At 29.5% G+C, this 26,314-nt stretch overlaps 1 protein-coding gene across 5 annotated transcripts; it reads left to right on the top strand.

The window, feature by feature from the left end:
- The first annotated feature begins 4,341 nt into the window (after window positions 1–4,341).
- Window positions 4,342–25,653, top strand: LOC119687001 (solute carrier organic anion transporter family member 5A1). 5 transcript variants are annotated; one of them, XM_038101140.1, is made up of 13 exons: window positions 4,342–4,924; window positions 11,557–11,766; window positions 17,739–18,089; window positions 21,032–21,687; window positions 21,873–22,337; window positions 22,430–22,530; window positions 22,626–22,815; window positions 22,871–23,410; window positions 23,485–23,899; window positions 23,966–24,117; window positions 24,391–24,514; window positions 24,587–25,188; window positions 25,252–25,596. In XM_038101140.1, the coding sequence occupies exons 3-13, from the start codon at window positions 17,860–17,862 to the stop codon at window positions 25,488–25,490; spliced, it is 3,714 nt and encodes a 1,237-aa protein (XP_037957068.1). In that variant the 5' UTR covers window positions 4,342–4,924; window positions 11,557–11,766; window positions 17,739–17,859; the 3' UTR covers window positions 25,491–25,596. The 5 variants fall into 5 exon arrangements, with proteins under 5 accessions (XP_037957068.1, XP_037957063.1, XP_037957064.1 ...); XM_038101135.1 differs by having other exon boundaries at window positions 24,587–25,653; XM_038101136.1 differs by lacking the exon at window positions 11,557–11,766 and having other exon boundaries at window positions 24,587–25,653.
- Window positions 25,654–26,314: the final 661 nt, after the last annotated feature.

The raw sequence follows: 26,314 nt of genomic DNA, 5'->3' as shown, positions 1-26,314 counted from the left end.
ACAAATATTTTAAAGATAAAATTTTTCAATTGAAAGGTACGAACTGTGATAAACAATAACAACAAAACATTATTTTAATATATCTTTCGACTGACGCATCATCCATCATAAATGGTAAATTTAAGACACAGAGACACAATTCAGCAATTAATTTAACACTGCATCCTGCTTGTTCTAACTAAAGGCGTATTCTTTTGATATGATAGAACAACTTCTGGTTGGTTAAGAATAACTTGGTATCACTGTCTAAATCAGTGAACATAAAACAAGTAAAAAAATTTTGAACATATTTGTGGTTGATAGGTATATGTAATTACAAGAAATTATTAATTCTTCAAGACAATAGGTGCTTTCGACAGCTTTTAAGTGTGGCCAAAAAACAGGAAGTTGCTAAGCGAGATATTGGCATCAGGGTTACAATCTGTCAAATGTTATGTTTTCGTAAAGAGCAAACCTTGCATATGTGCACATAATGCAAGCATTTACATATTGTATAAAAATAAATAAAGTTAAAATTTAAAATATAAATAAATAATGAATTAAAAACAATGTTCAGAATGCAGGGAATTTTAAAATTTTCCTTTACAACAAAAAAAATAATAGTTTAGAATACTAATTGCCTTAGTAATTATATACTTGTTAGAAACTAATAGGTTAAAAATTTTAAACCGCTTTTCAAATATACTTTCTTAACGTACTACTAAAAATGTTTGTATATATTTATTTATATATCTATTTATCAATTTAAAACTTTTATTTTCTACAATTTTGCATAATTTTAAAATATATCATTTCTAAAATTTTCAAATTTGAAACTTTTTAATTTTGCGTGAATTTTTTAAAAGATATTCTTTGTTTTTAACATTGATTGAAAATTTCTAATAAAGGTTCACAATAGTTCCCTTATTGCGTTGGTAACATTTTTTTCTATAGTTGCTAAAATGTTTGTCCACTTCACAATTAAGTGCTTAGCTAGAGAAAGTAGTGTTGTTGTTTTGCGTACATTTTATCAATTTTAAAAGAGTAACTTGCTGCCACACTTAAAATCTTCTGAAAGTTCTTAATATTAGGAATTTGTTAAAAAATAGCAACACAATAAGCAACCCTGTAAAAAGTGAAATATACAGCACTAGTGAAAAAATACTGCTTGCACAATTTTTTCACAATTCACGCTGAACTCGTTCATCTGCAACACACATGAATATAACTGAAGCGGAATATTTTGAGCGTTAACAAATATTTCACTTCGGTGTTTTGAAAGTTTTATTTTAATAAAACACACAGAGTTGGCAATTGCGTTGGAAACCAACGGTTGTCGTTTATATAGCACTTAAGGCAAAATCAAGTATTCGGAAATGCTGCATTGGGTTTTGTAAATATTTATTATATTTGAAATATTTTAATTAAATCTTCTAAGAGTGCAATATTCCAAATATAATATAATTTTTATTTATTTTTTAAAACAAATCTTATTTGAGCATATATTAAAAATACGACCGCTTATTCTAAAAATAGCATATGAAACAATACTACTGGATTATTTACTGTAGCTTCTCTGGAACCGCTTAATCGATAAGCGGCTGTTAAAGCTGACCTGTCAAAGCTAAAAACTTAGCTCTTTTTATTTTTGAAAACAAGCAAAATTTGTTTTCGATTTTTTCACATTCAAATTTTTGGTTTGTATTTTTTTGAAACTTACATTAGTCCAAGTAATTTTTAAATTTTCGCATAAATCTATTTTTTAATATTTTAATAAGCGACAAAGTACTATGTTAAAAAATATATATAGTGAGCGTGTAACATGTTTTTTTGATTGATTATGACATATCCTATTGATATATTTACGCGCTCAAAGGCTTGATTTCAAAACATATTAAAAGAAATGAGAAAAAGAAATCTATAAGTATAAATTATTAAAAACCATTAGTGAAAATAATATTAATGGCTAAAAAAATTAACTGCAAATAAAGTCATAAATAAATTTACATTCACAGTAAATATTTATCCCTTTATACAATGTTACATGTGTCAAATAAGCGCGACCTTACAATCAAGCAGATAGTGATGCCACCTTGCAATCTAAATGCACATGTAGATACAAGAAAAGTAAGTTTTATATCTGTTTAGAAGAAACGGCGTAAATCAAATAGCGTTTTTATTTGGTAAGTCTGCATTCAATTCACTTTACTTTCGGTCTATGAAATTACGGTACCCAATCGAACGTTTTCAGCGTAATGTAACATTTTTGTAGTAAAGTTAATAGATTAATATTTTTACTAAATACGTATATCAAATCACACTTTGTTTGCCAAGTCATTTAAAAAAGCTGTTAATTTCAAAGAAATCTTGCTATTCTGGTTAAATATCTAGAGTGTTATAAAATAGTCTTGAGGTTTACCAATCAAAAATGGAAATCGCACTAAAAGTTATTCTCGATTAAAAAATTGCTCCAAATTTACGAATTGAAAACAGCAAAAAAGAAAATAATGGATATAAAGGCTGTGATATGTATGAGTCAAAAGATTTTCTAATGTTTTTAAATCTTCACATAAAATTTATATGTCATTTTATATGCAATTTTTAAATGCAATTTTAATGATATATGACTCAAAATCTATAATAATCAAAAAATCTAAACGAAGTGATGTTTTCTCATTATTGTATTTGTAAATATTTTTGTTTAATACTTTTTGAAGTATTTTTTTGTTTAGATATTTCGTATTTCAGTGTTAAAAACAAAAGGAATGTCATAAATAGGCTTTATATAAGAAAACACTCGAAAATATCTTTTTACATTATATCTCGAAGCCTCACGTATATAAACTAAAACCCACTAAATGTATTGCTCAGATTAAGGAGTAGATCCTGATTTGTTTGCTAGTGTAATAGACAAATCGCCTTGATTTTGTTTTAGATACATCAATTTTGGTTGATACAAAATTTGTTAGTAAAATTTAATTTTTAAACACTTATATCTTTAAGTAAATTTTTTGTTTATACGAAACATTTCTAAATATTCGAAAGTTATTTAAAAAATTAATTTATAACGTGACATAAAATCTATAAATTGTTATAAAATTTAATAAATAAATATAATATTTTATATTCAAATAAATATAAAAATTTTCATCAAATGAATGCATATATATATATATATTCAATAAGTAATCATATAATTTAAAATTGTATATAAATGGTCATAAAATTTTTGATTTCAATGAGATATTCATTGAATATAAATATTTATTTATTTGTATATATAAATATATGTTTATAAATACATACATAATTTGAATTTAAATTATCTTATAACCATTTCTGTATGTGTAAGCATGGGTATATTCATTTGAATTTGAAATTTTATAACTTCATAACAATTTTTTGTTATATGATTATTTATTTCTTACACACCGAGTATTTTTATACATATACATATATATATATTTACGTATTCATTTATAACAAACTTTTAATATTGAAATGATTATATAAATTATATTTGTTTGTATAATTGTATATACAGTCAAAGTGCCATAACTCGAAGCACCATTTTGCAAAGAAAGGGTTCGACTTATGGGGACTTTGAGTTAAAGAATTTTTTTATTTATTTTTTATTTTTGGAAGAAACTAGAATTACATTTGTTTGCAAATAAAAATTCAGAATTTTGAATGAGTCTTCTATTTCATTCTTGGAAGGCTGATAAACAATTTCATTCACATTTACAACTCTCATTATCACTTTCCGTTGCGGTTAGAAGTGAATTCACTAATTCAATCATATTTGGCGGAAGAAATACTAATTCTAGAGAAATTCGAGTAATAGAAGTTCGAGTTATGAAAGCAAAATTGTATGTAACTTGCTCTCTAAACCTTGTTGCACTCTATTTAGTTCGAGTTATAAAAAATTCAAGTTATAGAAGTTCGAGTTATTGAAGTTTGACTGTATTTTTATACATAAATACATTTATCATAAACAAGTTTGCAAACAAATATTATCCTTATTTTAATATAATTAATTTTATATGAATTTTATAAGATTTACCTCTATATATAAATATATATATATGTATTTTTATAATATGAAGTTTTGAATTCAACTGAATTGAAAAATTTTATATATTTATATATACATTTATCATAAACAAATTTGCAAACGACTATTATTCTTATTTTAAAATAATAAATTTTATTTGAACATAACAGAATTTATCTCTAATAAAATAATTAAACAATTGACATTGAAACATTTTAATACTACTGAAGCTTGATATGCTTTTAAATTTATATCAACCTACACAAATATAAAAACTGCTTCTACACTTGTGTCATTTATTTGCACTTCCTTATCTCCTATTTCTATGTTCAAAGCACCAAAGTTTTGCAATTATATGCATATGTATGTGTAGAATCTGTGATGCATCAAAACAAAATATTTGACAGCACTTCAAGTGTTGCCACCCAAAGTAGTGCTTACATTGTATTGTCTTTTCCAGCATGCTTACATAAGACTCGGCCTTATATTGTAACTCGTATATATTGCTTAACACAATCTTGTGCCATATCTGTGTTTAGATTTCACACAACTTCGCTCTAATTTGTGAGTTTTTATGCTGTTGGCATCACCGTTTTGTTTATTCAGTAAAGTTTTTCTTTGTTTTGCTCTCCTGTAGAGCAATTAGTTTGTTCGTTGTCGTTTGTGTTGGCAGTTTAGTTGTGGGAGAGATTTTATTGTTTATGTAAATCTAAAAACGGAAAAGATTTAGTTTAATGCGTGAAAATTTTTTTTTTTGAATACATATTAAAGTAGAGTGTATTCATTTGTGAAATAAAGTGTTTAGTTATTAAGTTCTTTTTTAACAAATCAAATAAAATAAAAAATGTGCAATTTATAATCAATCAACTAACCGACCTATGAGGAAAAACGGTAAAAAATAATGTTAATATGTTAAATACATAAAATTGCTTATGTATTTAAATCATTATGTTAGTGTAAAATTTATTCAGAAATAAAAGTATTCTTATTACGGCAAATTTAAGAGGAAAGAAAAATATTTCAAAATTAAAACACTTGTTTGCCTCCTCCAAACACGTACACAAGCAAACCTCAGCATCAAGGGGTTTTCTCATTTCTATTTTGTGTTTTGTTGTTGCTTTTGGTATTGCAGTTGCTTCCTATTGTTTAAATATATGCATAACAATTTTCTACTTAATTGAGATTTAAAAATAATACCATTTGCACAGTCTTTGTTCTTATTCTTGTTCTTGTTCTTGTTCTAGTGTCAAATACAATGGACTAGTTTCAAAACAAATATGTGCATATGTTATTGCCTCTATTTTTGAACATGATTTCTTCTTGCTCTTAACGCTTTTGATTTTATAATTTACATACTTCTTGTGCTTTATGCCTTGTCGCTATATTTTCGTGTAGTTGTTTTGTTTTGCCTTCCCAAATACGTGTCGGTGATGTTGCTATCGCTAATTGAAGTATAAATGATTTTATTGATCCCATTAACCCATTACTAAATTTATAGAACTGTTTTAATTTTTCTCTGATTTTTAATATAACTTCATTCACAACTTAAATAATCCTCTCAAAAATACAAAACCACATTTCATAATTACGAAATAAGCTTATTTTCAAAATAAATTTTGTTCGTTTTTATCATTTTTTGTTTTTTATTTTTTTGTTTTTTTTTTTTTGTTTTTTTTTTGTTTTTTTTTTGTTTTTTTTTTTGTTCGCATTTGGTACGTTTGTTTTTTGATGAATGATCCATATTTGCAAGATTTTGCCTTTGCCTTTGCCTTTGCTTTTCTCCGCCGCTTACTCATGCGAAATTAAAACTCAAAAACTCAAAAACTTAAAAAGCGAATTTTAATTCCTAGCGAAAGCTGAATTAACCTTCTTTTCTGGTTCTAAACAATAACCCAAAAGTTTTCATCGGTACATGTGTCACTAAAAGTTTTATTAACGCTCGATGTTGTCGAAGATTTGGTGCTCATTAAATCAGTTGCTTAAAAATTTATATATAAAAATTATATTATATTTTTTTTCGTAAGACTAACGGTTTTCGAAAAGTTGTAATGTTTGTTTCTCAAGAAACGTGCACTTTTAGCATTTCTTTTCGTTCATCAAGTGAATTGCTTTCGCTGCAATACTTAAATTTCCACATCAGCGATCATAATGCTAAAAAAAATATATATAATAAATTTAATTAAAGTTTACAAGAACGTAAAAACGAGGTTCCACATCAAAATATGAATATAACATTTTTGTATGGTGTCAATTGCAAAGTACATAAAGCTCAACGGATAGGGGTTTGGAGAGATTAGCGTCAGGTAAATGCTATCATATTTTCATGTTGTTAAACATTACCACTACTATATATACGCTCTTTTATATATTAAAGATCAGATGTAATTGGAACAATCTATGGCTTCAGTGTTTATTCAACATTTTACTTGAGAATTCTTTACTCTCCTTGACATTTTCATACTGCTGAACATAATCGCAACTATATCTTCGCTCTTTTGTATATTCCAAATAAAATGAAATGAGAATAATCTATAGATTCAGTTGATATATAACATTTTACTGTAAAATTCTTTACTATCTTTAGTATTTTCATGTTTCTGGACATTACCGCTCTACACATGTATACACTTTATTAAATATTCAAAATAAGATGAAGTTAGAACAATATATGGATCCAGAGGTTAGATAACATTTTGCTGCGATATTCTTTACTCTCTTTGATATCTTCATGTTTCTGCACATTATTGTTATCATATATGCGCTTATTTATATATTCAAGATAAGATGAAATTTAAATAATTTATGAATATAGTTGATATATAACATTGTACTGCGCGATTCCTGACAATCTTTGATATTATCATTTTTCTGGAAATTATCGCTACTATATATTCGCTCATTTATATATTAAAGATAAGACTAGGTTAGAACAATGTGCGGATCCAGTTAATATTTAACATTTTACAGCGGGATTCTTTACTGTCTTTAGTATTTTCAAGTGTCTGGACATTATCATAACCATATTTGTGCTCTTTTATATATTCAAGATAAGGCTAAGGTAGAACAATCGACGGATCCAGTTGATATTAAAGATTTTTACAGTCGAACCCTTTATTGTCTTTGATATTTTTATATTTCTGGACATTATCGTTTATATATTCAAGATAAGATGAAGTTAGAACAATATATCCAGTGGTTGTTCAATATTTTACTTTTGGATTATTAATTATCTAAACGCATTGATGAATTTTGTTCAGGAACTTAGTTTGACATGATTATTAACCCATGAAAACCAATGGAGTTGTTCCACACGAGAGGAAGACATAAAAAAGAGTTATAAGTAAATGGACTTAAAGCATGTCTTCAATGATGTATGTATATTAATAGACAAAATAATTTAAATTGTAAACTAGAGAGATTCACTTATAAAAAAAGACTTGTATTGCAGCGAATCAATAGGTAAAAAAAAAATTAAATTTATTTCTTGTAATAGGATTATATTTCCAAAATTTCAATTAGAATTTCGGTATCAAGTATAGTCATCAGTGATAATGTGATAAAAAAAAATATCACAATGCTTATGAAGTGTGTCTCGTGTTCATAACGAACATGACTGATCAAAATATTGGAGATATTAGACTGAAACGTGGTACAGGATTTTCTTTTAGACTCTATAAAACTTCAAAATGAGCAAGTTCCTTTTAAATTCTATTATTACGATTAATTAAAATTTGAAAAGTAAAATTCAGAAATCTATTATTCATAAATGATTTCTAATGGTAAATACTGAATCAAATTAATTGATTAAGATTTTCACCGTGTCCTATATAAAAGTGTCTTCATCCATTTGTATTTCTTTTAATGGAATAATGGCTATTTCAACGCGTCAAGATTAATTCCTAGGGAATGCAAACGACAAGCAGAGAATTATTTCTATATTTTATAAAAAAAAATTTTATAAAATTTCTTATTCCAATAGTTCAAAAAGATGCTGATTTTCTCATTATTGAACATTATTGAAACAACAATTAATGCCAATTATAATAACTATTCTAGGTGAAAGAGTAGTCTTGTACATATTTGCAGAAACATCTGCTGATCAAATCATATATAATAAGTGATTCATTTAGGTTTTCTATAAAATTAAACCTGCAAAAACAAAAGTTGTTGTTCACAAAGTTTAAGCTTATAACATATACTAAGTCATACTTTGTTGTTACATGTTAGGACTAGTTGCGATGCTATAGCTGTAAGTTATTTATCACAACATTTAAGAAAATAAATTACTTGATTACACAAAATCTTTTAACTAAAAACAGATTCTTTTGTAGAAGTTGTTTTAAGTTAATGAATCTGTTTTCAAGAAATGTTCAGAGATAATGACAGGTATTTAACGTTTATAAAATTTACATTGCTTAATAAACCTGTAGACTTTTCTTCTCTTCCATCAACATGTACTCGCTTTTAAAATTTGACTTAACACTATTTGATAATGACAGGTATTTAACGTTTATAAAATTTACATTGCTTAATAAACCTGTAGACTTTTCTTCTCTTCCATGAACATGTACTCGCTTTTAAAATTTGACTTAACACTATTTTTTAATTACACCGAGGGATCTTGCTTTGTATTCTTCACAGTCATTATTAATTAAATGTACCGGCTTACACGTTTTATGTCGTTTATCACGACTAGTCTTCTAAAAGTGTAAACCCATTATGTTTATAGTTCGAAACTATTGTTATATCGATCAGCAGAAGAATATGGTAAAAAAATCATGATTTCACCAATTTTGTAAAATACAATAATTTGATATTAAAGTTATTTTAAAAGAAATCGTATATTATGGATTTATGTATTGATTGGTGTTGCGTTTAAGTCAATTCAAAAATTGACTTTCCAACTTTGATATTTTCAAATACTATATATCCATACTATATATATACATACATATATACATACTTTACTATATATACAATACTGTATATATACAGTATTGTATATATACATGAATATATATAACTTTTGTTGATATATTCTATAAATGTTATACTCTCATTATCAACAACTTATATAAATCCACCTGTCATCAAGTTAGCTTCAACATTTGAAATTGTGAGTTATCTAATGTTCTTTAACTTAATGTTTTCTAAGATATTTCGTAACCTTGTTAAGTGTTTGTGGTCTACTTCTATTCATTTATTTTCAGTATATACCATAGAGAAGAAGAAATGGCGAAATAAAATTATTACTGATAATGAAATCTCTTAGTTATAGATGCATTTTTACTACAACATTTGTCTATGAAATTCCAGAAAAATACAAACTAAAAATAATACAGAACTACGGGTACTTTAACCTTTATGCTTCCATCTGGATTTTTACATGTATTAAATATAACAATGAAAGAAGACAATAAGGGTCTTTATCGATGAAAAAAAGTTGCCGGAAAGCTATACATAACTAAAAATGTTGTTATACATTCTATATAAAAAGTATTTGAAATTATTAAATGAAGCACAAAAAAAAAAATAAAAAAAATATTAAATGAAAACTTCTTTTATTACCTTAAAAAGTGAACCATACCATCACAGCTATGTCAGCGCTTGACCCCATCCTCTATATTTTTATCGTACGAGTGGTTCAAAATCGAATGCTGGTTTGAGCTCTTCTTTGAAAACAGCTATGATCTTGATCTCTTTAGCAAACTTGCTGATAAATTTTAGTTTTCTTTTTGCTAATTCTTTTGATAGTAACGATATATCAGCAGATAGACATCGGTTTCGAAAACCTCTGAAATATCATTTTGCTACATCACAACAGCTACAAGCATGTTATTTTTACATTTTGAAGAAAGCAATTTAACGATTAAATAGGGAAGAAACACTTATCATGGACGGAATCTTGATGCCCGAGCAAGGTTAATTATAATCAAGAGTCACCATTTTCTGGAGTATATCATTTGAAAAGTACTCGTGTTGTCCTATTTATTCTTTAGAAACGATTTTATTAAGATTTCCTTTCTAGAACTATTATTATTAGTGGTTTTGTATGGTTGTTTTTGGTTTGCCTGAATAGAAAATTTTTTTGCATAAGATGATATTGTTCTTCTATCAAAAGGCCTCAAATGATTACAAAATATTAAAGACACTTACAGTTAATGAAAAGTAGATTATAGGATGAAAGGTGTAAAACAAATAGGGAATCATAGACATCAGACAAAGAAACAATTAAAATTGTTAAAAAATATAAATGATTTGAAACAGAGGCATACTATAACGCTATATTTAATATGCATTTTGAAGAAAATCTATATAAAACTAATGGAGATATTAGATTATTGTAAAGAAATTCTTTTTAATCAACGCCGTGCTGTTTAATTACAGCGTTAGGCGATTGTTAGGCGTTATCAGTTACACATAGGTATATCGGTCAAACTGATTTCTCCATTGAGCAGTTTGCTCAATGATCAAAATGATCGTGTCTGCTTAACTGAATGCATTGGCGAAAATTTGAGACTACGAACGGCCACCCGAAGTATTTTTCCATCTCAAGTAATGGTATGGGCAGCTGTAAACACCAATGGACGCACTCCAATCGTTTTCATCGAACCTGGTGTCAAAATCAATGCTATTTATTATCGGAAACATTTCGGTTGTTCCAACAAAACTCGGTACCGTCGCATAAAGCTTGTGTGAACCAAGAATGGTTAAAAAATTATGTGCCACACTCCATTTCATCCATACAATGGCTTTCGAATTTGTTAGATGCAAATACGATGGACTGTTCCATCTGGGCCATTTTGGAGAGCAAGGTGAGGACTAAAAAATATGCCAGTATAGATACGCTGAAGAAAGCAATTGTTCAGGAATGGACCAAAATACTGGAAGATCACATTCGTGAAGCATGCAAATATATTTTTAATCGTTTGAAAGACATAGTCAAGACAAAAGGTGGCCATATCAAACTAAAGTAAATGGATTCTGAAATTTTAATTATTTCCACAAATTTTTTAATAATAATAATGTAATAAATAATTTCATACGAAAAAGATTTGGTTATACGAAAAGGTAATCGCCTAACTTTGTATATAAAATCACTACCAAATCAGTAATAAGCTATAAGGCATAAGTATTGTACGAATTTTAATATAAGGAAGTGGAAAAACTTTATTTTATAAAAAAAATATTTCGCTTACTTTTAAATTTTCCTAACCGAATTATTTGCCTAAATACTGGCTTGATTTGATACACATTGTAAATATATAGAAAAAGTTTTTAAAATTGAAATGACCTGTTATCCTTTTCTTGAAACCTAGATGGCGCAAAAATTTGAAAACTAAAGGTTACGAATCGTCTTTGTTCCTATGAACAGTTATATTGTAATTACAGATGTATAAAATTTTTATTTATATTATTAATTTATTAAAATATAAAATAATTGTTTATTTTATTGTAAAGTTAACTCTTGATGTAATTGCAAACTTAATTATTTATTTTCATGATCTGATTCTAATACGAAGGTCATTATATTTGCTGTATTTTTATGGGAAGTAGTGGAGGCTCCGACGTAACTGGCGTAACCCAACCAGTCGCAATGAACATTGAACCAGAACTTTTATTTACTAATATGTAAATATGATTTTTCTATTGGAATTTTTTCATGATGAAAATATGAATGAAAAACGGTTCGAGTGTAAAGGGCTTAATTTGAATGAAGAAGGATAGCACAGGTAAAAATTATGCATGTTTTTTTTGTGCATATTATATATATTTAATAGCGGAAACTAATATATCGATGACGTATTTAGATTGCACTATTGTGAATGCGAATGTGATTGTTATTAATTGTATCTTTGTAATTTCATAGTAGTTAGTCAAACGTTCTAATAGCGCGATTAATGCGCTCTGAAGAAGTTATAAAATGCATTGCTCTCGTTGCAGTTAGCGCATATTTTTACATTGTTATGACAATGGAAGAAAGCGCATCGCTCTCGCTATGCTCGGAGCGCATTAAATTCGCTTCAAGTCAACATCCTCACTGCATAATTCAAGGTACACACTTTTAAGTGTTACAATGGATGCAGCCCATTTAAAGCACTCCGTACATAGCGAGAACGCAGTGCTTGGCATTAGAACACTAAAGCAAAGAAAAAGTAAGTGTAGTTGTGTAATTTTATGTAGAGAATAATTCTATGTTAATGTGTTGTATTTTTATAATACAACAATAATAATATTAAGTGTAGAATGTATTATTAACATCTGAAAATACCTGGTAAAGTTTGTTGATCGTGTTTATATCAGTAGTTATAGTTGAGTAGTGCAACTAAGAAGAGATCGTGCATGGAGTGTGCTTAACTTCGGTTTTAAGGATCGTTTTCTAATGGAGATCCTCTAAAGAAATTTTGAAGGGGTGACGAAGTAAGGCTGAATTATAACCATATAATTGCTCAGAGTTTATTAATAGAGCAGTTGAGCGATTTAAATGGTGATCTTTATCGGGTTTTTATATAGTGTATCTATATTCCCAGCCATGAAGTATTTAAAAATTCCGTTGTAACTGACAAAGTTAGTGTTGCTTTTTTTTACCTACAGCATCAATTGTCGATTTTCTGTTTGTGCAAATAGTATAATTCCTTTTAAGTTTTACAAAATTGGATAAACTTGTATGTGTATAGTGTAATGCTCCTTTTGTTTAGTTGACGTAAAATTAAGTGAGTGTTAATTTCACTTATATTTTTTTGTAAAAATAGTACTAAGATCGTTAATCAAAGCAATCAAAGCTCTATCTTCCTGGAGGTTTTTCTCAAAGCTTTCATTAGACTGCTTTGATGTACTGCAGCAGCTAGCAAGCAAAAACAAAGTGACGCTTTGCTGGGTGCCTGGTCACACAGGAGTAAAGGGTAATGAATCCGCCGACAGTCTTGCAAGGGCAGGTTCTGCCACTCAAATCTGTGGACCGGAACCCTATTGTGGATTAAGTTGGTCTACAACTAGGTATCTAACTGATAAATGGATCTTAACCGAGAGAAGTCGCTACTGGCGCGACAATCCAGGTAACCGTCAGGCTAAACAGTTGGTTCACCCATATAGTTATGGCAAGGCATCCCTCCTTGGCAAATCAGACTTGAGATTGCTGGTGGGATTTTTAACGGGTCACCATGGACTGCGTTATCATCTTAATAAAATGTGTCTGTCCGAGGAGACAGAGTGTCGACTCTGCCTAGAACCAGACGAGACTACCAGTCACATTCTCTGTGTCTGCCCAGCCTTGATCTGGGCAAGGAGGAGGTCACTGGGAGGGGAGCCGCTCTCTCCTTCTGACATTACGAGGTCCTCAACGGACGAAATTCTGGCTTTCATTCGAAAAGTGGAATGTCTTCTGTTCGGTTAGGGTCAATTGCAGCACAAAAGATCAATCTGGTCGCAGTGCTCTGCTCCGTTGGGAGCTAGTACCCCGTTTATTTCTATTTCTAAGATCGTTAATATTAGTGACCTTTTTTAAGAGCATATTAAACCTAATAGATTAGATATCCAACAGATGTGTGTAAATTCATATTATATTATATAAATATTATTTAAATTTTTATAAATTGTTATAATTAACAATATCAATATAACCTCTGTTCAAAAAAAAAAACTATTTTTCAATTTCACTCTGTTCTATAATTAAAATTAAATTTATATTTCATATAATTATTTTTTAGTAATACTGAAGTTTTTTTCAAATGAAAATAATATGCAATAAAATACTTATAAAGTTTGTTACGACATATTGCAAGGCCTCTAATAAATTAACGCCAATAATTAAATTCCAAAATTATTAAATAAAGCTTCAATAGTCCTACTTCAGGATACTTACAATTTGGTACTCTTATAACTGTTGGTGATACAATAGCTGATATTAATAACAAACTACTGAAATCAAGAAATGTGTTACTATTTGCTGGAATATAAGGATATATGGATATGAAATAAGTGCTTTTGGGTGATCTGATCGCTTTTGGGTGATCTTAACATCAAATGACATCATTTTGTTTTTTAACATATCCATTGCGGCAAAAGTAAGCCTCGTAGTACAAAAATCTTTACAAAAATCTTTATTGTAAATAAATTATTTATTAATTAGCCTATTACTTAGCAAAATTATTCAGATTTTTGAAGTCATTCAAGAAGATCACTCTATTCTTTCCAGTAATGATAAAGTACTTTGGTTGTTTTTTTTATATTTGTAATGTATATTCGTTACTAGAAGTGGCACCTTGGTGGGCTAATATGAAAGTATATGTCGATTTCCTAAGGCCTTTCCCGAAAAGTTCTTCAACTAATATGGAAGTTTTTTCATATTATTGACATATTATTATGCATATTCTTGACTCTTCAAAATAAGATTTTTATTTTATTGTTCTAGAAATTATTTAATATATTCTTTTAAGATAACTAGCGGACCCGACAGACAAAAAGATTTGGAATGTGGCAGTTTTTTGTTCCTACCTATTTTACAGTCGGGGCAAAAAAATCTGCTGAACAGAGCACTCACCCTGGTGTATGGGGTTCAGCTCGGGTGACCGAAGTATCTTCTCTTCCAAAAACTTAGGTCACCCTTCTGGGATCCACTAAAAAACCCCGACTGGGATGTCTACCAGAGGGTTTCAAACTAAGAGGCGAACTGAGTGTTCAAACCTAAAGGTGACAAATAAATAAAAAGTGGGTAGCTCGCTTGGATAGTGGATATAAACATGCCTACAATAATCAACAACTTATTACAACACACAAACTCATCTATTGTGGTTATGTTCTTGTCTTCTTATATGTAAAAATGGATCGAAAAATGTGTTGATAAGCGCATAACTCAACAACGCCTGGACCAATTTGGAATTAGCAATAATTCGATTTTTTTCCCGCCGTAAAAACCATCCTTGGACTTAAACGAACATTTAAAAAAGGGAATTCACCAAATTGGTCCAGGCGTTGTTTAGTTATGCGCTTACAAACACATTTTGCGATTCATTTTTATATATAAGATTAAATTTTTAGTTTTTAATTATCATAATCTGAAGGTCATGGTAAGCTAGCTTTTGATAATAATTTAACAAATTTAAATAAATTAAATAATTTATCAAAATTAAAGCACACTTATAGTATTCGCTCAAAAAGATCTCTGATTAATTTCTTCATAATATTCATGTTCTTTTAGTAACATGAAATCTAAATTATGTTTACTAAATAAGAATAGTTCCTTTCGTTAACTTTTCTTAAAGTATTTTATCTATATGAATATTGCCAATGATAATAACTATTATATAAAATAAATGAAAAACAAAAAACTAACCAGCAGTTTGTAGTTACGTTCACAAAAGCCTTTAGCAACATAAACAAATCATATTTGTTTGCAAAGTTATTCAAAACACATCACACTCTTATCAAGTGACATATTGTAGGTGTTCATTCCTCTTAATTTACAATAGTAAAGCTCTCCAAAACGTTGCTTTAACATACCAAATGTATCTTTTTTTATTTATACACGCGCAGAACGTAGTTTTCTTAAAATACTTTTGTGTACTTGTACGACGCCCTTTATCTTTGGACGGCGTAGTTATACACATACATATAATGAACCGAATCTGCCAACAGATAGAGATAAAATAGATATAAACAAAGATAAAATTATTTCATTATATTTTCAAATTTCAAAGTTCTTACTTACCTTCACAATTCGATGGTAGTCGCCTAAATATGGTAGAGTTTTTATAATAGAAACTTGATGTCCAACACATATATCGAATAAGTATCTTCTTTTTATCATATTCATGCACAGTGAGATATTTTTGGGTGAACCAACAAGTGATCAATAAAAGTATCCGTAGTTGCAATCTGTTATGGTTTAGGTGGAGAATGACTATAGACGCAGTGAGTATATCATATAATCAATTTTTTATGTTATAGACTATTGCTTCTTAAAATGTTTAAATTTTATAAGAAGCGAAACTAGTAAAGGTTTCAACGTCCATTCCAAAAAGTTGCTGCTCACGAAAATTGCATAAAATAGAAATGAAGGTTTAACGTTTGAATTTAATTTGCCTTAGGGGTTAAACCCTCTAAAGACCGCTAGATAATACCAATGTCTGTGCGAAGTTAGATTTATCTAACGAATCTTTGGAATATGATAGTGTCTAGGTACTTTTTAAGATGGCTCTTTGAAAAGAAAATGGTGATGCGGCTTGCCTGTAGTAATAAGATATCATAAATCACTATATTCACAGTAAGCCAAGCGAATCGTATAGCAGTAGACAATTAGAAGAGAAGCTGGGATTACTTTAATAAATATGCTTGCTGTTAAGATCATCACCAAAAAAGATAAGTTGAACGAAAGAGAAAGGTGATTATTAAAATAGGAAAAAAAAAACTATTGACTGAAACATTATGATATTCACTAAAAAGTACATTTACCCAAACATTTAACTCAGTTTTGATAATGCGGATAACATCCTCGGTAAAATACTGAAAATTAAGTCATTAAATAAACGACAATTTCAACAGCTAAAGACCTCAAAAGGTAACTCTATCATAGTATGGATGTTGCAATACAACACAATGAAACTTGTAAAGAGTGAAGTGCAAAATATTTTGGTTTTTAAAATAGTGTTGCCAGTTGGAACACCGAGAAGTGTCTGTGGGTCTTTAACCTATTTTAAGTAATAATGGTCGGAAGGTAATATTTTAACGAAAAGTAGTAAATGAATGTCATACTCGCGGATCAAACGCAATTGTTATACAAATAATACTGTTTCGGAATTTCTATAAATTTGATTTTGCAATACTTAGTAATAGTAACACTTGGTTAAAGATCTTTCCGTAAGAGGAACGAACGTTTTTTTGAAAAATATAATTACCATTGTATTCTAAGAATATATTCGTGCAAAGTTGGATATGTTATTATTATTTACGCAGAGTACAACTCAAAAAAAGCACTAGAAACATCTGATTTATTGGTAGTACCCAGCGGATTTACATTAACCCCGAATGTCGTAATCACAGATAGGGTTTTATAACTAGTAAGAAATTTGGAGGAGTTTGTCTCATTAGATGTACGCAGAGAGACTAAGCTAAAACAACCGAAATGGATGACCATTTTCTGGATGGTTACCGCGAGTAAAAAATTATAATAGGTACGGATACCACATGAGGATCAAGAGTTATTTTGGTGTAGTGCTAAACCTTTTGATAACATTAAGCAGGCTCTCCTTTATTAAGGTGCTTATGACGTTAATAGCCTAGTTCTTTGTCTATTGAAGTATGATCACTTTTAGACTTCAATTCTAAGGTCTGCTTCACCAACGATGCTCAGGTCGTCAAATCTATAATGTATTCCAGCAACTATGTGAAAAATTAACAATAACAACGGCTGAAAATTAAAACATGTTTAACGATGATATTTTGAACTATTTTACGATATCCGATCACGACGAGTTCTAGTAAATAATTGATTTGTAATATAATTACCTGTTTGAAACTTTATTACTTAACATAAACTGAATTTTAAATTATAATTTTGAGACTGGTCCTATTTGTGTGTACGTATGTTGATAAAATAATTAAATCTTTTACAAAAAGAAACTTTTCTAGATTAAGATTAATTTCGATTTAAGTAATATTTCGTTTTGATTATTTTATATATAATTAATCTGTGTTTTTGTTTTTTCAGATATTAGCTTGACTTGCAAGTTAAAATCACAGAAGTAACAAGAGAACACAAAAACGACTGAAGCACAACAAAACGCTCAGGCAATATAATTATAGAAAATTTTGATGTTTGTAAATAAATTATGACGGCCAACAAATTTGGGTCGCAAACAAACGATAATACGGAACAACAATACACAAATCCATCCTTCGAACAGGACAATGTGCAATACAATAATTTAGCAAGAAGACATAATGGCAATGAGTTATTGCACAACTTCAATGGCACAAGCGAAACAGAGGGCATGCCAACAATGACTGGGTATGGTAGCAGTAGTTCCGCCGTTGGAGCTACATATCGTAAAGGTCACAAGTAAGCATAATATTTTTGAACTGTTATAGCATTAAAAGATGGTATATTTGCCTTCATAAATAGTTGTATCAATTTTTAAAGACGTCGTCTGGCATATTTATAAATGGAACAAATTTCTAAAATCAATAAAAAGTACAATAATATAAAAAAATCATATATGTATCATGTGTCTAATCTGGTACAGTAATAAACTACCACTTTAACCAGTTACTCATAAAATATAGTAAGCTAGTACTTGAATTAGTTACTTCTGCTGAGTTAATATATATATTTCATTATCTTGGACTGTGGTAAACTACCATTTTAACCAATCACTCACAAAATATAGTACACTAGCACTTTAACTAGTTACTTCTAATGAGTTAATATATACATTTCTGTATCTGGCACTGTGGTACACTACCACTTTAACCAATTACCAATAAAATATAGTAGGCTAGCACTTGAATTAGTTACATCTGATGAATTTATATATACATTTCTAAATCTGGCACTGTGGTAAATTACAATTTTAACCAATTACTCACAAAATAAAGTACGCTAGCACTTTAACTAGTTACTTCTAATTAGTTAATATATACATAGTTTACACTGTGGTAAACTACCACTTAGTAATTGGTTATTACCAATAAAATATAGTACGCTAGCACTTTAACTAGTTACTTCTAATGAGTTAATATATACATACTTTACGCTGTGGTAAACTACCACTTAGTAATTGGCTATTACCAATAAAATATAGTACGCTAGCACTTTAACTAGTTACTTCTAATGAGTTAATATATACATTTCTGCATCTGGCACTGTTGTAAACTACCACTTTTACCAGTTACTCATAAAATATAGTAAGCTTGTACTTGAATTAGTTACTTCTGCTGAGTTAATATATATATTTCATCATCTTGTACTGTGGTAAACTACCATTTTAACTAATAACCCATAAGATGTAGTGAGCTAGCAATTGAATTAGTTACTTTTGATGAGTTGATATACACATTTTTGTATCTGACACTATGGTAAACTGCTACTTCACCCACTTACCAATAAAATATAATAAGCTGACACCTGAATTAATTAATTCTGATGAGTTAATATATATATTTCTGTATCTGGCGCTGTGATAAACTACCACTTCAACTAATTACCCACAAAATATAGTAAGCTAGCACTTGAATTAGTTACTTCTGATGAGTTAAAATATATATTTTTCTGTATGTATATATTTACAAATTCGACACATTAGGTAATTTCTGAAATATTTCTTAATTAATAATTCAACTCAAAAAAGTCGAATATATGGTATATAATATGTATATATGTGTATATATATCCGTTTTTACACATATTATTCCATAACCGATAAATTTTAGAAAATTATCTTCAAATCGCTTGCTTTTACAACGATTCATGTGCTATGTATTTTGAGGTCCGGATGCTTTTAAAATTTTATCATAAAAATTAATTTGTGCTTAATTTGTTGTTAAAGCAATTTTTTAAAATAATTAAATCTATAAAAGTCGACGTTTTTACTGATTGACTGACGTTATTAAGTTACACGTGGTTACCACAATTAATAGATTTTCAAGTATTGTTTTTTTTAGCTTCAAGTATTGTTAGAATGAAATTATTTTTATCATCATTACATGATCCATTCGATCAGTCTAATTTTTGACTATTTTTTGCAATAATTGTGGCCGTACGGTGTCAATGGTGGCGTAACTTTGGCTTTCAATGCTTCAAGAGTTGCTGGTTTGTCGGTTGTTTAATTTATACCATCAATGACTTAACATTGCTCCATAAAAAGTAATCGATAGGCTTTAAATCGCACGATGGAAGGGGTCAGTTAACAGGATCACTTCTGGACATACAGTTGTCACCAAATTTATCTCGCAATAAATCGAAGCAAAGCCATATGTCGTTTATGCTTAACTAATTAATATTTGGAAACAAATATTTAGTCAGCATGTTTCTATAGCGCTCGGGATTCACTGTAACCCCTTCCTTATTTCGACAATTTAAAAGAAATAAGGACCGATGATGTTACCAGCGTGTGAATCGCATCAAACAGTCAATTTTAATGAATGTAATGGTGGTTCGTTAACGCCTTGAGGATTATCTTTGCTTTATATGCGACAAATTTGCTTATCGACGTAGCCATCTAGGCCGATTATGTCGATGTACTGTTCTAATAACTTCGTGAACAGATTTATTTTTTTCAAAGTAAATTTTCACAATGTGAAAGCGTTGTTCTAACGTTAAACGATTTATGATAAATTGCCAAGCCTTACTGGACAGAAATATTAACACAATTTGACGGTCTCAGCTATCAAATTATCGATTTCATCCAGCTAAAAAATATCTTATATTTAGCAGATCTATACACAAAAACTGAGCGACACAATGACATGCTTTATAATATAATCTCAGAGGTTCCAAATCACCAATGACAATAGTAAAAATTCTAATGACTCATTTGCATTGTCCTCAACATACTATTGGTTAAGTAGGCATACCAAAAATGATCGAAATTATATTAAAATAGGTTAAATTTCTTCTTCTTCTTCTTGTTCTTGAGTTAATGCTATTACGCACTTTTACTCTATAATGGCTGGGGGCTTATATCTACCCCACACTAGACTTTAACTAGGCTAAAAAAAATCATATCATTTATTTGTCTTTTAGTTGATGACGGACCTTAAATCAGCATATCTTCCTGAGAGTCCAGAAGTGGACTTGAGGATTGTTACATATTTGTGATATATTAATTACTTAATGTCACTGAAATTAATTAAAAATTAAATAATATAAAATAAATAAATAAATAGGTTTTTTAAATATATTATTTGCGTAATATGTCATTTATATATAAATATTTCAATATATTGTCAGATTTTTTTTTTTCGTGAAAGATAATAATCAGGTGGAGTTATATTACTTTATAGGCGACAAGAATCTATATACCAAATGACTGGCTTATATTCAGAAGCGAATAGTGGCGACGATAGTAGCAGTGCAGATGCGTCTCAGGATTTACCGAATTTCCCTGCTGAAAAACAAACTATAAAATCGCCAGTCACGTCTTCAGTAAGTGTACCGGGAATTGTTCCTGCAACTCCAACCACTCTGTTTTCAAATAGTTCTCGAAATTATAAGTGCAATAGTGGCTATGCGACCGATAGTGTTATCAAATGTCATAGTCGACAACCTTCTGTGGTAACCGACGTCACCGGTGTTAATGCTGGTCATGGAACATTGCATTCACACTCAGTTGTAAATAATAATAACAATAACGCCTTATCAAATGATGATGAGTTGGGTTTTGGAGACTGTGGAATATTAGGCTGTCGCCCAAGGGCTGTACAAAAATTTGCTAGAATCAAAATATTTGTATTACTCTTGTCAATGCTAGTTACTTTACAGCAAGCTTTAAGTTCAGGATATATTAATTCTGTAATTACAACGATAGAAAAGCGTTTCGAAATACCATCAAGTTATTCTGGACTTATTGCTTCCAGTTATGAAATTGGTAATGTGATAACTGTTATATTTGTAAGCTATTTGGGAAGTCGGCGACATATACCAGTGTGGATTGGAATAGGTAAGTTCAAAAACCTCTAATATATTTCTTAACTGTAGAATCAGTGTCTTTTTGAAAAGTAGGAAATAACAAATAGTTGGCATTTAACATCTCTGAACCAACAGAACACTTAATATTCTTTAAAATTAAACAATGTGCAATGTAATAAGAAAATAACTTAAGTAATTATAATATTATGCATATAGGTGCAGTTATAATGGGTATTGGCTCATTGGTTTTTATGGTACCTCATTTTACTGGGGAACCAAATCCTGGAATAACATTTGTGAACGAAACTAATGACAATATATGTCGGAGTGCATTGGTACGTGAGCAAGATATGGGTTTGGGACGTTTATCCAGTGGTTTATCCAATCCGCCATTAGCACCGCACACTTTACGTGAAGACAATTGCCTTGAGGGCAAATCATCAACATTTGGTCCAGTGTTGCTATTTGTGATTGCACAGTTACTGTTGGGCTGTGGTGGGAGTCCACTATTCACACTTGGTACGACATATGTCGATGATCACGTAAAAACGGAAAGTTCTTCAATGTATATTGGTTGTATGTACAGTATGGCAGCGTTTGGACCAGTTTTAGGATTTTTACTTGGCGCTTATTTGTTATCTTTTCATATGGACTCACTTTCTTCAACAATTATATCGATAGGTAAGCTTTTCGGTTATTAAAAAGAAATATTAATTAGGTAATTATTTTTATTTAATTTTTGTAACTTAAAAATATTTTTTGTTTATGTTCAGATCCCGGGGATAGACGATGGGTTGGTATGTGGTGGGGTGGTTTTCTTTTGTGTGGTGTTTTGTTGCTCATAGTTGCAGTTCCTTTTTTCTCATTCCCGAAGGTAATTTCATGTCAATACTATATATGTAAAGTATATTTAATCTAATGTGCATTATATGTTTGTAATTTTAATAATAATATGTATATTTTTAAAAGGTTCTTACTCGGGAAAAGAAAAAAATTCGTAAGAGTTCAGTTATACGTCCAGCATTGCCTAATAACTCCAACAGTTTACCAACAGACCCGACTGAAATTAACAAAATGAAAAAAGAAATTGTTGCTGTTTCTACGAAAGAAGAAGATTCTAAACCAAAAATTGACACTGGTTATGGCAAAGATATAAAGGGTATATTAAATAAAAGTCAAAAATATATATAATTATAACTATTTGCTCTATTTAGATATTCCACAGTCAATGTTACGTTTAGTAACTAATCCAATTTATATTGTTACGTGTCTCGGCGCTTGCATGGAGCTAATGATAGTGTCTGGCTTTGTCGTTTTCTTGCCGAAATATTTGGAAACTCAATTTAGTTTAGGCAAAAGTCAGGCGAGTGTATTTACTGGGTCAATAGCTGTGCCTGGTGCATGCATTGGTATTTTCATTGGGGGTTGTATATTAAAACGTTTTCAACTAAAACCAAAAGGCGCGGTACAATTTGTACTTATTTCAAACATAGTTTGTCTTCTTTGCTATGCCATGCTTTTCTTTTTGGGTTGCGATAATCTGAAGATGGCCGGGACAACAATACCCTACTACAATAACAACAACAAACAAGAGCCCTTTCAGGTTAATTTAACTGCTGCCTGCAACTTCGGTTGCGAATGTTTGACTAGTGATGTGGAACCGGTCTGCGGAAATAATGGCCTTACATATTTTAGCCCCTGCCATGCTGGTTGTACTGCATTTTCATCGAGTTCTAATTACACTAATTGTGCATGTAAGTTTTTTTACGATTTTAATTATTTATTTGATATATTAAAAAGAAAACAATTATCTTTTTTTTGCTTTAAGGTGTTCATTCCAATAATTCAAACAGGATTTTTATGGTTCCTGACAACAATCAAGTTCAAGCGTTGAACGTAAATAACGATTTTGCTGAGGTTACTGTTGTTCCTGTTGCTACTGCCGGTCCTTGCTCTACACCTTGTCGTACAATATATCCGTTTTTAATATTACTATTTTTTATGACGTTTATTGTGGCATCAACGCAAATGCCGCTTTTAATGATTGTCTTACGTTCAGTCTCAGAAGAGGAGCGCTCTTTTGCGCTTGGGATGCAATTTGTTATATTTCGCTTATTTGGTTACATACCAGCACCTATATTATTTGGTAATCTAATTGATTCCACATGTTTGCTATGGAAGTCATCATGTGGTGAAAAGGGTGGACGTTGTTTGATCTACGATATCGAGAAATTTCGTTTTAAGTAAGTGCATTTTTATAAATAAAATTGTTTTTTATTTATATATCATAATTGTGGTTAATTCCTTAGGTACGTAGGATTATGTACGGCTGTGAAAATAGTTGCTTTAGCAATATTCATCATAGATTGGTGGTTAGTACGAAGACGTAAACACTTAGATAAGCTGAAACCACTAAATGCTAGCGATCCAGTCATTGGCTCGATAATTAGTCTGGACAAACGTAATTATTCCAATTTACATATAAACATTATATAAGCATTATTTTAATTGATTTTTGATATATAGTTTCCTGTAAAAACGATATTGAACATAATGTTTTACTTAAAAATATTAGTGTTTTACTTAATATTCTTAAATTATGCTAAATTTAATTAAATATTTGATATGATTGATGACAGGAAAATAGAAATAGTTAAACAAAATAGTTTATAATAAATAATTTTGGACAATTTCCTAATGATTAATTAATTTATATTCATATTTTATACATTAGTGTTTGAGGAGAAATTTTTAGGACATGATAGCACTCCCAACTATAATGAAGGAGAATTAGTTATACCATCAGAAATTTTACGTCATGCAAGAAATGATTCACGGACTGTTCGGTTAGAAAATGGGTAAGACAATCAATAATATTATTGCATTCTACTGGTAATAACAACTCACTCTACTATTCAATTGAATTATAGGTATGATAAATTTAATCACGCAACTCCACCATTAAAGGCAGCGCCACGAACAGAGTTGAAAAAACATTGCCGTAGCTCATCATGTGATGTTAAAATGATACGTAGCTTCGCCAAAGATCACAATACAGTGGTAGCAGGTTATGAAAGCGGAGAATTATCGAAATTAAAAAATTTCAAAAAAATTAATGCACTTTCGCGTAATAATTCCACAGACCTTAATTCAGAATTACGGCAAAAGTTAACACACTCACGCACAAATTCCCGTGATGAGGCAGCACCATCAACAATAAATATTAGATACATACAAAATCAATTAAAACCGCAAGATGATGATGATGATGATGATAAACTAACGACTGGCTGTGGTCATTTTGTCAAGAAACACTCCCGCAACCATTCTTATGATCAAATTTATATGCCTAACAATATACGGTTTGATGCTGACTTCTTCCGTGGCCACAAGAAAAATGTGAATTTATTGAAAAATCAAGTAGAAAACAAACTGAAAAACTCCAATGAGACAGAACCAAATTCTTGTGGACATTCGCGGAATAATTCAAAAGATTTAAACATGAAAATTGGAGGAGTCGAATCGGCTTTAAGTATATTGCGTCATCGTCGTACAAATTCAAAAGATTTAAATTATATCCCTGTTACTGGTATAGATTTAGTGTCAATTTCTCCAGGGAATAATCTAAATACCGCAGCGAGCTCTGCAGCAGTTGTGTCCTCCAGTAGTAATGGAAGTGGAAATAATAGTACCGTTCCACATAGTCATATACATGCGAAACATGTACACAATACTTTACATCATAAAATTCAAATCGATGATGATCGTAGTGAACTTATCAATGACAATGACGAGGATGAGTACAATAATACTGATAATATTATGCAATTATAAAAACAAAGCAAATTTTAAATAATTTTAAAAAGATATCAGTGACTATTGTGGTATAATTTTTAACTCTAACCTTATTTTTGCAAACGAAACTTTAAGAAATTTTAAATTATATATTTTTTTTATTATTAAAGCATTCCAAGTTCTAAAAAAATGAAATAGTTACATGTGTAAACAATAACAAAAAAACTATCGATAATTATATTAATTATAACGATCTTTAGTAAAATAATAATGGAATTAATCATTTTTTGATGAAATAAACTTAAAACACATTTTACAAATGGAATAGAATACTGGCAGTTATTTCACAATACAATATTATAAGTTAAAAAGAGGTTGGATGATTAAAAAATAGTTTGTCTTATGATTATCATAATGTGATTTGCTGCGAAACACTGTTCAATAAGATAATATAGTTTTTCAAATATAATTTAGACTTACGTTTTAACTGCTTTAGTGAATTCAATTAAATATAATTTTTACACAACAAACATATTTATATTTTGGTATAAATATAAATGTTACTTTTTGAAAAAACTCCATTTTATCTATCCAAAATACTAATCTTTATAAAATTTGATGATTTTTCGACCATTACTTACGAATTAACAGTGGTTTTTTTGTAACAACTTCTGATATCTTAAATCAAACAAAAATTTATAATACATAAATCAAAAATTTTAAAACAAAAAATGCCAATAACAATCTATTTTATATAGAGTGACTTAAATTACGTTAAAACTGTGCAATTATCTTTCTAACATGATATATAAAACTATTAAACCAAATGCCATTAAATTATGACAGTCACAGACAGCAGTGAT

The sequence above is a fragment of the Teleopsis dalmanni genome, chromosome X (genome assembly GCF_002237135.1).
Source record: "Teleopsis dalmanni isolate 2A chromosome X, ASM223713v2, whole genome shotgun sequence".
In the NCBI taxonomy this organism is placed as follows: Eukaryota; Metazoa; Arthropoda; class Insecta; order Diptera; family Diopsidae; genus Teleopsis; species Teleopsis dalmanni.
This window is presented reverse-complemented; position numbering and strand designations above follow the sequence as displayed.